This window comes from Rhipicephalus sanguineus, chromosome 8 (genome assembly GCF_013339695.2).
Source record: "Rhipicephalus sanguineus isolate Rsan-2018 chromosome 8, BIME_Rsan_1.4, whole genome shotgun sequence".
NCBI classification, from domain to species: Eukaryota; Metazoa; Arthropoda; class Arachnida; order Ixodida; family Ixodidae; genus Rhipicephalus; species Rhipicephalus sanguineus.
The window spans coordinates 16,968,120-16,982,916 of NC_051183.1; the positions used below are offsets into that span (position 1 = coordinate 16,968,120).

At 49.8% G+C, this 14,797-nt stretch overlaps 1 protein-coding gene across 1 annotated transcript in view; it reads left to right on the forward strand.

The window, feature by feature from the left end:
- LOC119401466 (MFS-type transporter SLC18B1) overlaps positions 1-12,488 on the forward strand; it is a 53,195-nt gene extending 40,707 nt beyond the window's left edge. Inside the window, exons 7-13 of the mRNA XM_037668297.2 lie at positions 1,457-1,596; positions 3,709-3,807; positions 5,207-5,298; positions 7,171-7,266; positions 8,756-8,830; positions 9,649-9,742; positions 11,268-12,488. Of these exons, the coding sequence (XP_037524225.1) occupies positions 1,457-1,596; positions 3,709-3,807; positions 5,207-5,298; positions 7,171-7,266; positions 8,756-8,830; positions 9,649-9,742; positions 11,268-11,468 (797 nt within the window). The 3' untranslated portion in view covers positions 11,469-12,488. The remainder of the gene's footprint in view (positions 1-1,456; positions 1,597-3,708; positions 3,808-5,206; positions 5,299-7,170; positions 7,267-8,755; positions 8,831-9,648; positions 9,743-11,267) is intronic.
- The last annotated feature ends 2,309 nt before the right edge of the window (positions 12,489-14,797 follow it).

The window sequence follows — 14,797 nt, forward strand, 5'->3', positions numbered from 1 at the left end:
CACAAAAAACGGGGGGGGGGGGGGGTGGTAAAAAAGAAAAAAGCTGGCCGCGGCCACTGCTATCGCGCACTGATAATACAGTTGCCTTACCCCTTTCCTCACGATTACAACAGATCGTCCCGCTATCCTCCTCTCTCTCTCCGAAACGGGTGTACTTGACGGGTCAACGACTGCATTGGCGACTCGCTCGCGCTTCCAGCTTTCGCCAGATCTTTATCAAAAGGAACTGCAGGTGCTGGTATTTTTGTAGCGGTGCCTGTTCCGATGCATAGTGCCTTCTCGTGCCTTTTCTCGCGAACAGGCATTAGCATCGACATTTCTTTCACGATGTCGCGCTCAATTTCATATTACAACGGAATAGTGTCCCTTATTTGCACAGTTAAACGGCGACGATATGCTGGAAGCCCGTGTACTTACAGATTTAGGTGCGCGTTAAAGAACCCCAGGTGGTCCAAATTTCCAGAGCCCTTCACTATGGCCTCTCTCATAATTATATCGTGGTTTTGGGACGCAAACCGCAACAGTTATTTCTTTGCACAGGGTCGTGTTATAATTGCCAATCAGAAAGCGCACGTCCCCATTTTAAAATTTTATCTAGTTTATCTGTAGAAAAGTGTATTAGAGGTGTGCACGGGCTCCGGGTAGCCCGAAAGCCCGAGCCCGACCCGGCCCGCGGGCCGGGCTCGGGCGGGCCGATGTATTTTCACCTCGGGCCCGGGCCGGGCTCGGGCTACTTGGAGTTTTATCGGGCCGGGCTCGGGCCCGGCGCCAAGCCCGACTCAAGCCCGAAATAAGGAAAATGAGCGGGAATTGTTTTCCAGCACGCATACAGCGCCTTTTCCGCAACCGCCCTCTACCGCTTTTCCTTTTCATTCGCACTGTAAACAAAAGGGGATCAGGTAAAGCACTGCCTCTGTTGCACTCCGACAAACAGAGAAGTAACACCACCTGAGCTAGTGACGGCGCCACGCGACTGTTCGCGTTAGATTTAAGGCCAAATCCCATACGAGTGAAAATGCACGCGACAGCGACGAGCGGTGTGCCGTTTGATCATATTCGATACGCTCAATAAAATGCCAAATTACCGGAAAACGATGTTTTGTTTTCGCAGCGAACCTTCAAAAAGCCGGGCCGGGCCGGGCCGGGCCGGGCACGGAATTGTGTTTTCGTACGTCGGGCCGGGCCGGGCGGGCTCGCAGCGCTTTGCCGTCGGGCTCGGGCGGGCCTCCGACAAAGTCAGCGGGCCCGGGCCGGGCTCGGGCTCGGAAATACGGCCCGTGCACAGCTCTAAAGTGTATAGCTCTGTGCGAGGTCCAACATTCTTAAGTACTCAACGGACGTGGGTAGGACATTGCATCTATAAGTAATAATGGCAATTAAGTATTAATTACGTTGTAATTATATTGCCAACTAGCCGAGCAGTAACTGTTTCTAAACTAATTAATGGTCGCGACAGAGGACAAGCACGACAGCACCCCGACCGACCTTCGCAAGTTCTGGAGCGGGCCCCTGATCTACATGTACGCGGTGGCCATCTTCGGAAGCTACGTCTGCGTGGGCTTCAATCAGGCGACGCTGGAACCTCATCTGAGGCCCGTACGTAAATACTCGCCTAACACGGTGTATGTGTGCACGTTAAGTGGGTAGGTTAGGCGGGACGCTTAAGGTGCCACCACTTAAAGGGGCTCTTCAGCACTTTTTCAGCTCAGTCAGAAAATGCAACCGATCGGTGGTCGAGGCTCCGAGAATACGCGAGCAAAACATTATGGCGCAGCACGCGGCCCGGAATTTACAATTAATTCTCAGTCTGCCCACACTGTAATGTGGCAGACACCTTAGCACGCCTTCTGCTGCAATGCAAAGGCAGCAACCCAGCCATACAAGCAGCAGCAAGAGATGCAGACCCAAACCTCCTTAGTCAAGCGTGGGAGGCTGCGATCTCCAAGCCGAACCTGGTCGACCAGCGCCACAACTCGTCGCGCGGGCCCGGCAGGCGGTCCAGGCCAGCGGGTTCCTGGAATAAGGGAACCTCCCACATTCACTCACTGGCCAACTAATAAACGTTTTCCTCTCTCTCTCTCTGTTAGAAATCGCTCTCTCTTCTGAGAGAGCGATTGATGATGCCATAAACCCAAATGGCCGTACCATAAACCGGCCAAAGTCCACGGCCATTGGCTGATTTGAGCATCGTGAGCTGCGTAGTTACCGCGGCCGCCGCGAGATGCCGCCACATTCCCGCTCGCGCGCTCGGGATCACACCGAAAGTAAGCCGCGCATTCGAAGAAAAATAAAGAAAATAAAGTGATTATTCGGTGAAAATGAAAGAAATGCGTCGATTATTTGGAAAAGTGTTGCAGGGCCCCTCTTAAGGAATACTGAACAGAACTTTTGCCGCCGAGATTTTCAGCCCAATTGAAAGCCGAAGTTGGCTCACACAACCTTGTTTTTAGGCAGAAAATAGAGCACAATAATGAATTTAGTGCGTTTTTCCCAAGCTGGCGCGTCTAGCGGCCGCGCCGTTAACTAGAGGAGGTGACGTTTAATATTCCCGGAAACGGCCGGGCGTGCCAACCTTGCCAGCCGTCGCCAGCGTCTCTCAACCCACTACGATTCCTAGAACCAGACTATGAAGCAGGCTGTGAACCAATGCGCCCAGCATTCCAGACTATGAACCAACGCGCCCAGCAAAGCATTTTATTCCTAGAACCAGTACGAACGGCACCGGCAGCGAACAGTGCTCCCGGTTGGGGTACGTCTCAATGCCTTTGTGGAATGGAGAGTGGAAAGTGAAGGAAAGGTGGAGAGGGGAAAGTAGCATGACAGGAAAGCGTCCACCCCGCTTCCGCCGCGGGGACACCTGACGTCACGGCCGTCGATGCGCAGCTCCGCGCGCACTGGCGTGCAGCCGCTGCGCGCTCGTGATCATCGAAAAGTACAGCCAACCGTTCAGAAATCGGTAAAATAAACTGTTTATCGTAAGAGTCGCGTCTTCCGAGTAGAATTTCGATGTTTTCCTCATTTTTCAATATTCTTCTTTGAAGAATATTTTTCAATATTCTTCAATTTCGTCATTTTCAATGCCAATAAACGCCAGAAAAAGCGACCGAATGCGCATGCGGTGGGTTAACATGTCACCGGGCACCAAGGTCCCAGTGGAATGGACACAGGCTTTCGCCGAACACGCATTGGAATTTACAAAATGTCCTTCAATTTTTACATCCTCCGTAACATTAATTTATCTATACTGCTGCCGCTGCACGTTGGACCACGTTGCTGGCCCGGACGGCCTAAATGGCACATCCACGGCCTCCTGATCATTATCTTCGTCGCTTGTCACTGGAGGCTCGTAACCGTAATTTCTTGGCAAGTTGAAATACTTTGTATCGTCAGAGGTGAATTCATCGCTGGCAGAGGGACCACGACATGAATGCATACTGCGCTGCTATGTGACGGCGTGCGCGTTTCGAAAGACTGCGGCTGGCTGTCCGGCACGCTGTCGAATGAGGGAATCCTGACGTCACGGCTTCCAACTCGTGTTATGCGAGTGTCTTAGCGCACGCTCACAAAAACGTAGAAAATAAGACCACCCGCTGAAAAGTTCGATAAGTGACGACTTCTTTTCGATGTAATCGTACCCTGAGAATTCATTTTCAGCATTTTCGCGGAATTTTTCAGATTTTGGTTCAGTATATGTCCCTTTGATTTCAGTTCAACTTGTCCACCACGGTGCTGGGACTGGTCTTCATGATTCCCGGTATCTGCAACGGTCTCATGACTCCCGTGTGGGGCTGGCTATGCGATAAGAAGGTGAGCTCATAGCACAACGTGGCATATCGTGCATGAAACCGTCGATTTAATACGTACCTATGTTACAGGACACTTTCAAAAATCAGCGGTAATGTAGCAGTGAATGCAGGAGAAATTATTTAAAATTACTTTAATTACCTCCAATCATCTTAATATTGATGGCCAAAACTAACCTACATTAGTAAACATAACCCCCCCCCCTTCCGGCGGTGGTCTGTGCTTACAGTGCTCGACTGCTGACCGTAAGGCGAGATCGAATCCCGGCCGCGGCGGTCGCATTTAGATGGAGGCGACATGCTAGATCTCGTGTGCTTCGATTTAGGTGCCCGTCAAAGAACCCCGTCAAAGAATGGTCGAAATTTCCGGAGCCCACCTCTACGGCGTCCCTGAATATTATATCAGAGTTATAGGACGTAAATAGGTGCTCTTGTAAAACACCATTAATTATTATTTAACATTAGTAAAAGGAGCTAGCATTATTCGAGTAATTACGGTAGGCCAGCCATACACAACCTGTCGACTTCACACCAGTATACTTTTCATTACAATGGCATGAGGCGGGACATCCTGGAAAAGTGTGAGTTCGAGGGTAGCCGAACGTGTTCAAATTCCTAATGCTGGCTTTAGTGTTCGCTATCGAGGTAATTAAAGGTAATACCAACGAGTCTATCTCTCATTTCGTGCCATAACTCCACTCCAATTTGAACAGCGAAGCCGTCTAGCAAATCGTTCCTTGTATCTCGTATCACGAAACTATCATCATAAACGGGTATGTGCCACAGAAATTGAGTAAATCCCACTGCTCACCACTAGAGTACTAGAAAAGAAGGCAACAGTTAGCCCAACACTAGGGAACGGGAAAGGCAACGGCGGCTGCGAGAAGACCCCGAAGCGATGGAAGGCCTATGTGCCAACGCTGACCTGCCCGTAGATCTACGAGAGGTGTGAACGCTTGGTTTCAGCGCGAGTTTCTGTCTCTGGAGTTTGAACGTATGTGTCGTGACTGCGACTGGCATGGCATGGCAAGAACTTCATTATGATCCAGAAAAAATACGACCGGAGGGCAAAGCCCCCGGGCTAAGTCGGTGGCTCTGCCCACGTAGGTACAGGTAGGCCAAAAGCTTTCCCGGTGGCGTGAGCTATCCGGACGGCCAGGAGTTGCTCTTGGAGACTGTCTGCGGTTTAGCTCGAATCTCTCTGCGCTGTGAATCAACGTGGAAACAACCTAGCATCACCTATAGCTAAAGCTTAGCTACGACCTAGAAACAATCTAGAAACAACCCTCATTCAGTTTTGCTGTGTCACGCCTTGCGCGGCTTAGTGCAAGCTTCGCCAGTTGTTTTTCTTCGTAGTGTTAAAACATTAAAATATATTTTGGCGCCTTATTTCTTACATGCAGGTCAACACCAAGCTGCTGACCTCTATCGGCGCCTACTTCACACTGCTGTATCTGCTGCTGGTAGGCCCGGCGCCCTTCTTTCCATTCAACACGTGAGTCGAGGTGCATTAAGGGCCATTTGAGATAGTCTAAGTACGGACGCTATGTCAGTTCGAATTGGTAAAGTAGTAGCTCTATAAAGTAAAACTTGTTCATGATCTGGTGTAAACTAATTACGAACGATGAAACAGCGCTATAGAAGACGACGAAGACGAGAGGGCACATACACGAAGCTAACAACAATTTATTGCGTTTTCCCGCCAATATGTACAGGAAGAACACAATCATCATACATATCAGGGAACAAGATATCGCAGTATGCAATGCTATAGTCAGTTTTGATAATGTAAAGACGTTTATTTGACTCGGGGATCGGGCGATCGGCACTCGGCGACAATGGGCAATGGTGACAGTCAAAGCAGAGCACGGACTCTCAGCTCGAGCGGCGTTGTGAGGAAGGAGCCGCAGAGGACGACCCGCTAGAAGGCGCTGGATATGGTGACCCATTACACAGTTCCAAGGCTTCACTGCAGTTACCCCGGGTACGAAAAGGGAACAGGAACACAGTAGACTGGGTGAGCGCTGAGCTTACAGCTGACATCTTTATTGCGTCCTCATCCTTATTTGCGCTGTTTTTCCACTGCTAAGCATGTACCAACTCGCCCAAATCAGTCTTGTACAAAAAGGGAGCCGCCCGGCGACCTAACAGCTTGTCACTATGAGCAGGTCATGGTAGGCCTTGAGGCGCTCCACGTTGACAATGTCGCGCCCTCGACGGCGCATGTCCGAAGATGATTCCATGAGTTCGATCAGGTAGTTAACCGGCTATGTGCGGTTTGCATATTATTTGTGTATTCATCAAGAAAATGAAAATTCGTTGATGAAATAGACACTTGATATTTGTTTCCTTGATACTTTCGATAATTCGGCATTTGGTTAATGCGGACATTTTTTCCGGTCCCCTGAAATCCAAATTAACGAGCTCTTACTGTAACTGTTAAATCGCTCAAGAGCGTATGTGCAAGGGCAGGACATAAAAGGCATTGTTTACACGTGCGCGTCAAGGGAAGCCTTCCATTTGTTATGCAGGCTGATAGACAGATAATTAATTACATTCACTCGCCTTCTTTAGTTTTATATAAAGTATTATTGCGATAGCAATTATATGGACACTCTCTGGTTTTTGCCGTCGCCGTTTGTCGACGCCGTCATGTCCCGGATATGTACATGTACGTATACATAAATAAAAGCCACAAAGAAAAATAAATCAGAAGAAAAAATTTGAAGCGCGCCACCGGGATTCGAACCTTTGACCCCTCTGGCTCCGTAGCGCGCTGACTCGGTCATGCGCCATCGGCTCCTACATTTTCCTTCAGACGCGCACTAAAAAGTGGCCCATTTCTGTACCCACTGACGATGTGGAACGCCGAATAAACGATGCGTCGAACGCCACCGCGTAGCAGGAGACGCGGAGGGGTTTTAAAGAAAAAGAAGTGTAAGAGCGCTGGGTTGTAGCGCGCTGCTCAAGCACGAAGAAGTGGCAACCGTAACAGTTCGCGCTCATCCTGTGTGTGCCTGTGCGTTCTTTTCAAGTGTCCTACCTTGTGTTTGAGCACTGCGCTGCAAGTGTCGAGCTGCGACCGTTGTTAGTTCGCGGTCGTCCTGTGTGTGTCCTTTTCGCCAGTCCTTTGGGCTCGAGCGACGCGTTCCAAGTATCGAGCTGCTTGCCGCGTTCTTCGTGTGACATTCTAATTTGTTGCTATCGCATTCATTACGTCGCCGTTGCGGCGAAACTGTGACTTTTGTACTGTTACAACTAATATCGGATATAAGGAACTAATTATGCTCTCAATACTACGTCGTTATAACGAGGTTCGATTACAGTTCCAAGTAACCTTTCCGTTCTCCCCTCGCTTTGATCGCAGGAAGCTCTGGCTCGTCCTGGTGTCCATGGCCTTCTTTGGCATCGGCATCGGTGGTGCCTCCATCTGCGCATTCATGGCAACCCTGGAGTACACGCTGTGAGTCTTAATTTTCTCGTGCCCCAGTGACCACAATGCTCGCAATGCGCCTTTAAACTTCACGGGGTAGATACGCACTAATTTCGGTAAATTAGGCCTCGCACTGCTCGGGGGTGGTGCAAGTGTTGGTGTGGCAGGGACGGTGCCAGATTTTTTAACACGAAAATGTTTTATGTCGGAGTCCACCACGGCTTCATTGACGTATTTTCGTCACAGATATGACGTTGTAAAATATAAAGACTAACAGATGGCAAAGAAAAAACTAGAAAAAGTTCCGTCACCGGGAGTCGAACTTACGACCTCTCGCTCCGCAGCGCGCGGCCAGAACGACTAGGCCACAGACGGCACGTTCTTCGTAATGCTAACGGCGAGCTATTTATATACACCATTTGCAGGTGGTGGTACTCAGAGATCGGTGGTACATCAGCATGTTTTCGTTATCACTAGCGAGATGGCGCGAAGGGCTCGAAGAGCGTAGGGAGCCTACATGACCGGCCGTTTCCCTAGAAGAGCGCGCTTTAAAGATCGTTGCCCCACGCGTCGCGATGAATGCGCGCCCCTATAGTGCGTGGTCACTCGTGCGTGCGCTTATCTCGTGATGGCGGTGGTTTGTACATCTTGTGCTCTCTCCGCAAGCTTGCGTTGAGAGCACGAAAGTCATTTCGCTCACTGCAGCGGCCGCTTTTGCGAAAAGAGCGCGCTGCTCACACAAAAATAAGTTACATCTGTGACAGTTCGCGCTCATCCTGTGTATGTTCGTTCCGTGCGTCCTTTCTGCTTGAGCAGTGCGTTGCAAGTTTCGAGCTGCTTGCCGTTCTTCGCGTAACATTACAATTTGTTGCTATAGCATTCATTCCTTAGCCGTTGGGGCGAAAGAATGCCCAACAAATGCTCAACACGTTTACTTTCGTGTTATACCGATTACTATGACACAGGGATCAGTCATGTTTTTTTTTTGTTTTTTTTTACTGGGGTTGCACCCACGACAAGTTGCTACGGGGGCAGGGAGGCGGGAATCTTGTGCGTTGCGTTTTGACGGTGTTTGCGCTTGAGGGGGGCGGGAGCAAAGGGGGACAGGCGGAAATTAGGGGCGGGGGGGGCGGTTGCCCCTCCGAGCTCCCCGCTGGCGTCGCCTCTGTAGTGTGGCTTGGGAAGAGGGCCCATTTGGTACCCCCACCCCTGCCGACGCCCATGGCCGAGTTGTCTATCAATTTCTTTAATGGTAAATTCCCACCTACTAGGTCCAACTTTCTGCTCTTTCTATATCTTCTTCACTGATGTGCAATTCTACCGGGTTTGCAAAGTCCGTTATACGTTAACTATATCCCTAAACAACCTTCGTTACAAGTGGGGCAGAAAGATGCGGAATGGCGCTTTTTGGATAGTAGTTTAACGCTGCATGCCACCGTAATGTATTTGCGTACACAGAATGAGAAAATAAAGAGATCATCGCTCGAATGGTGCACGTATACCGGGTTCTTTGCTCCAGGAACCGGGGTTTCGAGCGTAGCATCGCCACCAACGGCTTGGTCTCGTCCATGTTCACCCTCTGCCAGTCTATCGGGTCAGTACTGCGCCATTTCCTTTTCTCAGTGTTGCTTTCATTTGTTTCTTTCATGCAGCAGGAGCACTTTGAATCCCGAGGTCCAGCTCCCGCAGAGTTCTGGTGTCGGATTCGGAATGTAACGAAAATTGCGTTGCGTAAATGACACGTGTAACGAAAACACTAAAATCTGACCGAGGTATAGTTTGCAGAGTAATCTCGCGACATTGCGTACCGATTCATCAAATATTTCTACCTACGGCGAATACCAAGGTGACATTCTGATACGAGCTTCGCCGCACTGTCAAATTCTGTAATGGCGCACAGTTTAAGGAAATCTGAAAGGTCGTATCATACCCATCAGCCACTCAGAGGGTAGCGACATGGCGGAATACGACACTGTCCAGGATAAGTGTGTGTGGTGCCCCCCCCCCCCTCCCCCCATGAGGTGGGGGGAGGGGGGGCACCACACACACTTTGAGTTCAAGAAACACATTCCTTCACAATGGATACGTAAAAAATGAAAATGAAGCGATGACGTACTTCTCGCAATGGCATGCTTTTGTCCCTGGCTTTCCGGGATCGAGTAAAGATGGAGTAAGGACGGCCGCCATTATCGTCAGAAACCTGCGTGGCCATAACCCTGCTCTTTAAAAATTGACGGGACAGGTCCGGCTAATGAGAAGAATGGGGTAGACATTGCGCCCTCACTTAGGTGATTAGGGGGAGGGGGTGCGAGTCTATGGTGGACACCGTTGGCTACATTACACTCGCAGCCTTTGCGTGTGTAATCACCAAGGTTGTAATAACGTGCCGTGTTCCGTGGCAACTGAATGCAGGTCCTTCACGGGTCCCGCTCTCGGAGGCGTCCTGCTGCAGCACGTGGGCTACGCCTGGGGCACCGTTGTGCTGTTCGGCTTTCAGGCCATTGTGGTGAGTATATAGGGGCAGAGATGCACGGCCTCTGAGATCGGTAGGATTAATTATTCCCCGAGGCAGTTCCCGTAATCCCGCAGGGATGTGCACAAACAGTATATGCCCGCGAAATCTAGCGGAGTTGCCGTCTGCAGGACTATAGTGTGGAGTGCTTTCGTCTACAGTAGACAGTGTCAGCTTCTTCTCATGTCTCAACTTTCCTGCTTGCTGCTGACCCGAAGGTCGCGGCTTCGATACCGGCCGCTGCGGTCGCATTTCGATGGAGGCGAAATGGTAGGGGCCCATGTACTGTGCGATGTCAGTGCACGTTAAAGAACACCAAATGATCGAAATTTCCGGAGCCATGCACTGCGCGTGCCTCATAATCGTATCGTGGTTTTGGCACGTAAAACCCCATATATTATTATTATATTAGTTTCCTGCTTGCGATGGCCAGCGCAATCAGGTTTTATGGAAATGCATACGATATTTAAACAGAGAGGGAGGCAGTGAACAACCCGACCCCTTTGAAAATTTTTTTTTCCGCAAAAAAAAGAGAGAAATCTTCTGTCATCAAAATTGACAATCAAGCATGTTCCAGTAACATTCTAGCATCGTTGAAGCGCTAGCTGTGTCACGCCTGTACCTGTGTCTTGTACGTTCATCATTCATAGGCATGCATGTCTTGTTCGCGCTGGCCATCATGAATATATTCCTCCCCACCCAATTTTATACCTTATTACAGCTTCCTGCTTTTAGTAAACTGTGACCTTGTTCATTGTGAGGAGGATTTCCATCGGAACGTACTGACAAGGAACTGTGTCTCTTCCTAGTCCAACGATGTGTTGATCTGTCGTCCTTTCAGGAGCGAAGCTCCTTAGGCCCGCACCCCTCCGCGCCGTCGAAGCTCCCTTCTCCTAAGCATCGCTTTAAGATGCAGTGGCCGGTGATTTAAGAGGAAATGTTTAGGCCTTGGGCGGTTTGGTTCTAGCTCACCAGAAACTCGAGGTTAAAAGAAATAAGCTCTACATGTGCACAACTGGTTGTAATGGTCGTCTTCATTTTCACCACCTTTATCGTGGATTGTGAAATGACAACCATCATTCTAGCGCACTACGGGCGCTTTGTCGAAGGTAGTAGCAGGCAGTCTCCCCACCCGGTGCCGGCGCAAAAAGACAATCAAACGCGGCGTTCCGTCGCCGCCGTCGAAGCTCCCCGCCGCATCACCGCTCGCACCTGTCCCCTCTCCCTGCACTTCGCGCGCCGCAGACTCACTCGCTCAGTCGTTCCCTCCACCGAGCGCAGCAGACGCTCTCCCCGCCCACTCCCCACCCTACCGCCTTCATGAAAGCCAGCAGCGAGATCAGGCGCATAGTCGTTTGCGTCCCATTTCTTAGGAGCTTCGCTCATCGGTTCTATTCGTACACGGAACAACTTGTCCTTGTCAGTGCGTTTGGTTGGAAACCCTCCTCACGATGACCAACCCACTAGCTCAGGCAAGCACTGTTTCAAGTGGTCTTGTTCTGTCTCTTCTTTTGCGCAGGCCGTTCTGGTGACCACCGTCTACCTTCGCGAAGTGTGCTGCAGCAGGGCCACCATATGCCGATCGAATACGCGCGGCCGACTGCTGGACGCCGACACAGCCACGAACTCGACCAGCTGCGAGTTCACGACCGTTTCGGGCCGCGTGCACAAGGCCCAGCAGCGCCAGTACGGCGCCTGCAATGGCGACGGCCCGTCATAACGACCCACTGTATCCGCGCTTCCCCGCTAGGGGTCGGAGCTGTTGTTGCCACGTGATACGCATGCACTCACCACGCTGACGAATCTGGCTCACAAGTTCTATAGAAGCTGTTAGCTCTCCAAGCGTGTGACGTCTGAACTCTTGAATCCGTTTAGTGGACCACCATGTTGTAGGGATGATGTATAATCAAAGCAGCTAGGCCTGATAGCGAGCTTTACTGCTGGGGACTCCAAGCCGCTTGCTTATATTCACGCTCCTGCCTTCCTTTGTACTCCCAGCCGCACCCATGGAGTATACAAAGGAACGCAAGGCCTTGCGTACGCAAGCCATTTTGGGGCCACGGCACTGAAACTAACAGCGAGTTACTGCGTGAGTAGCGACTGTAAGGTCTTTGCCTACGTAAGAACGCTGCGTTTACGGACGCTACACCGCTAAGACGCAGTACTAAATCACGGATTACTCTCCGTAAAAATAAAACAGTCAGGCTGTAATCCTGCCAACGATTATTTTCAGATCGCGTCAGCTGACCCTCGAAAAATATGAACAGCGGCTGGCGCAATGAGACATACAGTTGCGCCGTTAAATACACCGTTTTTGGTGTTTCTGCGTTGAGACGTGGGCGTCCCAAAATAACCCTCTGTGCTGCTTCGTTCGTCCAGACGAGGCAGAAGGGGATGCACCGTAATTCACTCGAATATTGATTATTCAGCAAGTGCGCGCGAGAGCACGAATTGCGCGGACAATTAAAACAGTTCGCTCGTTGAAGTCATGATCATGCCCGACTGGAACACCTACAGAAGAAGCTGTAAGCCTCTCTCTAATTGTTCTTTTTTTAATTTTTAGTTTTCGATTGATTTTAAGAAAACTGCCCCACTTTTAGTTACATGCGGGAGTTTTACCGAACTTGCGGTGCGAGTTACCCTTATTTGCACCGTTCGAAGCTGTACAAAACGGGTGCCATACTGCCAGCGTTATACGATCGAGTTACTTGTTTTGAAATAAAATTGTTTCCGAGAACTCGAGCTGTCTTTGTTTTGGTTCGTCTTTTCTGTGTTCCAAAGCACGTGGAATTACGCCCCCTCCCCCCCCCCCCCCCCTGTTTCGTTTAAAAATCCGATCGTAACACAAATTATGCTAGGTTTCGGGTGCAAAATCGCGACCAGATATGCATGTGACCTACAGTTTTGTAAGTGAGAAGCCACTCAGGTGCGTTGCTTCCGGGGTTGTTACGTAAGTAAATGAAAATCGTGAAATTGCGTCGATCTTAAACGCGGGCTTTTGATTTGGGAAAGCTAATACGTACCGACAACTGCATGCGGGCGCATTTTTTTATCAGTACTCCTCCTTTGACAATATAACTGCAAGAAATTGTATTCATTAAAAACAAGAATACGAAGTATCGAGTTACCAAATGCACCTTTGCAACTTAAAATTTTAAAAAATTGCAGGCAGATATTTTTTTTCGGCAAAGTTTATATCTCTTACCGCAAATAGCGAAGGCCATCAATCTAGAATTCCAAGGCGGGCAAAAAAGATCAACCCTCTTGCCTAAATTTTGCCTCGCATATATTAATACCCATCAAATAATAAATACATGCACCGACTATGTCCGCTGTGGTGGTGACGGGTACATGAAACGAATTCGCATTTAGTATTGTTGAGAAGGCCACATTTGAGAGCTGCTTGGTCAGCGATGTTACCAATTCCGCGATAAAGGGCGCAGACATCGGCAAACATGCGGATGTGGCAACATACACCAGGAAGTGGTTATAATAATAATAATAATAATAATAATAATAATAATAATAATAATAATAATAATAATAATAATAATAATAATAATAATAATAATATCTGGGGTTTAACGCCCTAAAACCACGATGTGATGATGAGAGACGCCGTAGTGGAGGGCTCCGGAAATTTCGACCTCCTGGGGTTCTTTAACGTGCACTTAAATCTAAGTACACGGGCCTCAAACATTTTCGCCTCCATCAAAAATGCAGCACCGCGGCCGAGATTCGATCCCGCGACCTTCGGGTCAGCAGTACACCAGAAAGTAAGTCACTGATGTATACATTTAGGATAACATCAGGCGTCTTGCCGCAAGGCAAGACGCCTGATGTTATGGAGACAACCATTCCGCTATTCTGACCTCATCATTAGGCAGTTTTAGAATAGCGTACGCTAAGTTAGCGTTAGCGTTTGCGGCCCGCTATTTCCGTCACTTTACGGGAGCCCGCAAGTGGTTAGCGCGCATGCGCAGTTGCGCGAAAAGCCAACGCAAAGCTTTGCGTACGCTATTCTAAAACTGCCTATTATGTAGCTGAGGGCAGCTGAGGGGGCACGAAGGCATTCCAGGGGTGTAGGCCTTTTCAACGGAGAGAAGGGTCACCTCCATGCTGGACTGTTGCACGGGAGTACAAAAGCTGACGTCCGTAGGCGTGCGCAGGGTTCCCCATCAGAGGGGCGGGCGGGGGGGGGGGGATGTTTTACCTCTGTGCCCCCCCCCCCCGCTTCCCCGTTGGTCGAGTCCAAGAGACAACATGCTCAACAATGGATGAAAACATGAGAATGAAGTGATGACGTGCTTCACACAACGGCCTGCCTTTGGTCCTTCGCCTTCCTGGAGTAAAGATGCAAACAGCTCTTGGACATGTCATGGGCCATTATCGCCAAAACCAATGTGGCCATGCCGGGACAGGTCCGACTGAGTAAAAGTAAGGGGCAGACTTCGCCCCCCCCCCTCCTGCCCCTCTTGTGCGCACGCCTATGCTGACGTCACAGCCTCGGCAGTGCATTTCTGAGGGATTACGCATATTAATAACAGCACAGAGGGGATTATGGCGACGCCCAGGGAGCCTTCGCTGACAAGTTGCATACTCAGTTACAACCTAAGAAAAAATGTCAGCTCCACGCACAGCCATCGATGTCCCTCCCACAAAGAAATTGCATACGTGGTCCGTCCAATAGCGCTTACTCATTCTCGTGACGTCAAGCACTCAACGACCATTTCAAATAGCTGACTTTCCCATGCAGACCCACGTTTGCGTCGCTAGCTTTAGGGCAGAAACTTGAACGTCCCGGTAAATCTCCTTAGGGACTCTGGCATCGCTGCTCAGCCGAACGTAATGCTTTAGGTAGTAACGACGAACCTTTAGCTCTAACTTACGGTTTGAGCGGAAACCATCTAGCACTACTTCATTTCACAGGTGCAGGGCAGGCGCGCCGCGATTCTGTCGGCGGGGCTAACGTTCTTTCTTAGGTTGTATTTCTGTTTGTATTTTTTCTTAGGTTGTATGGTGCTATTTCATGAGGAATGTAGGGACTGT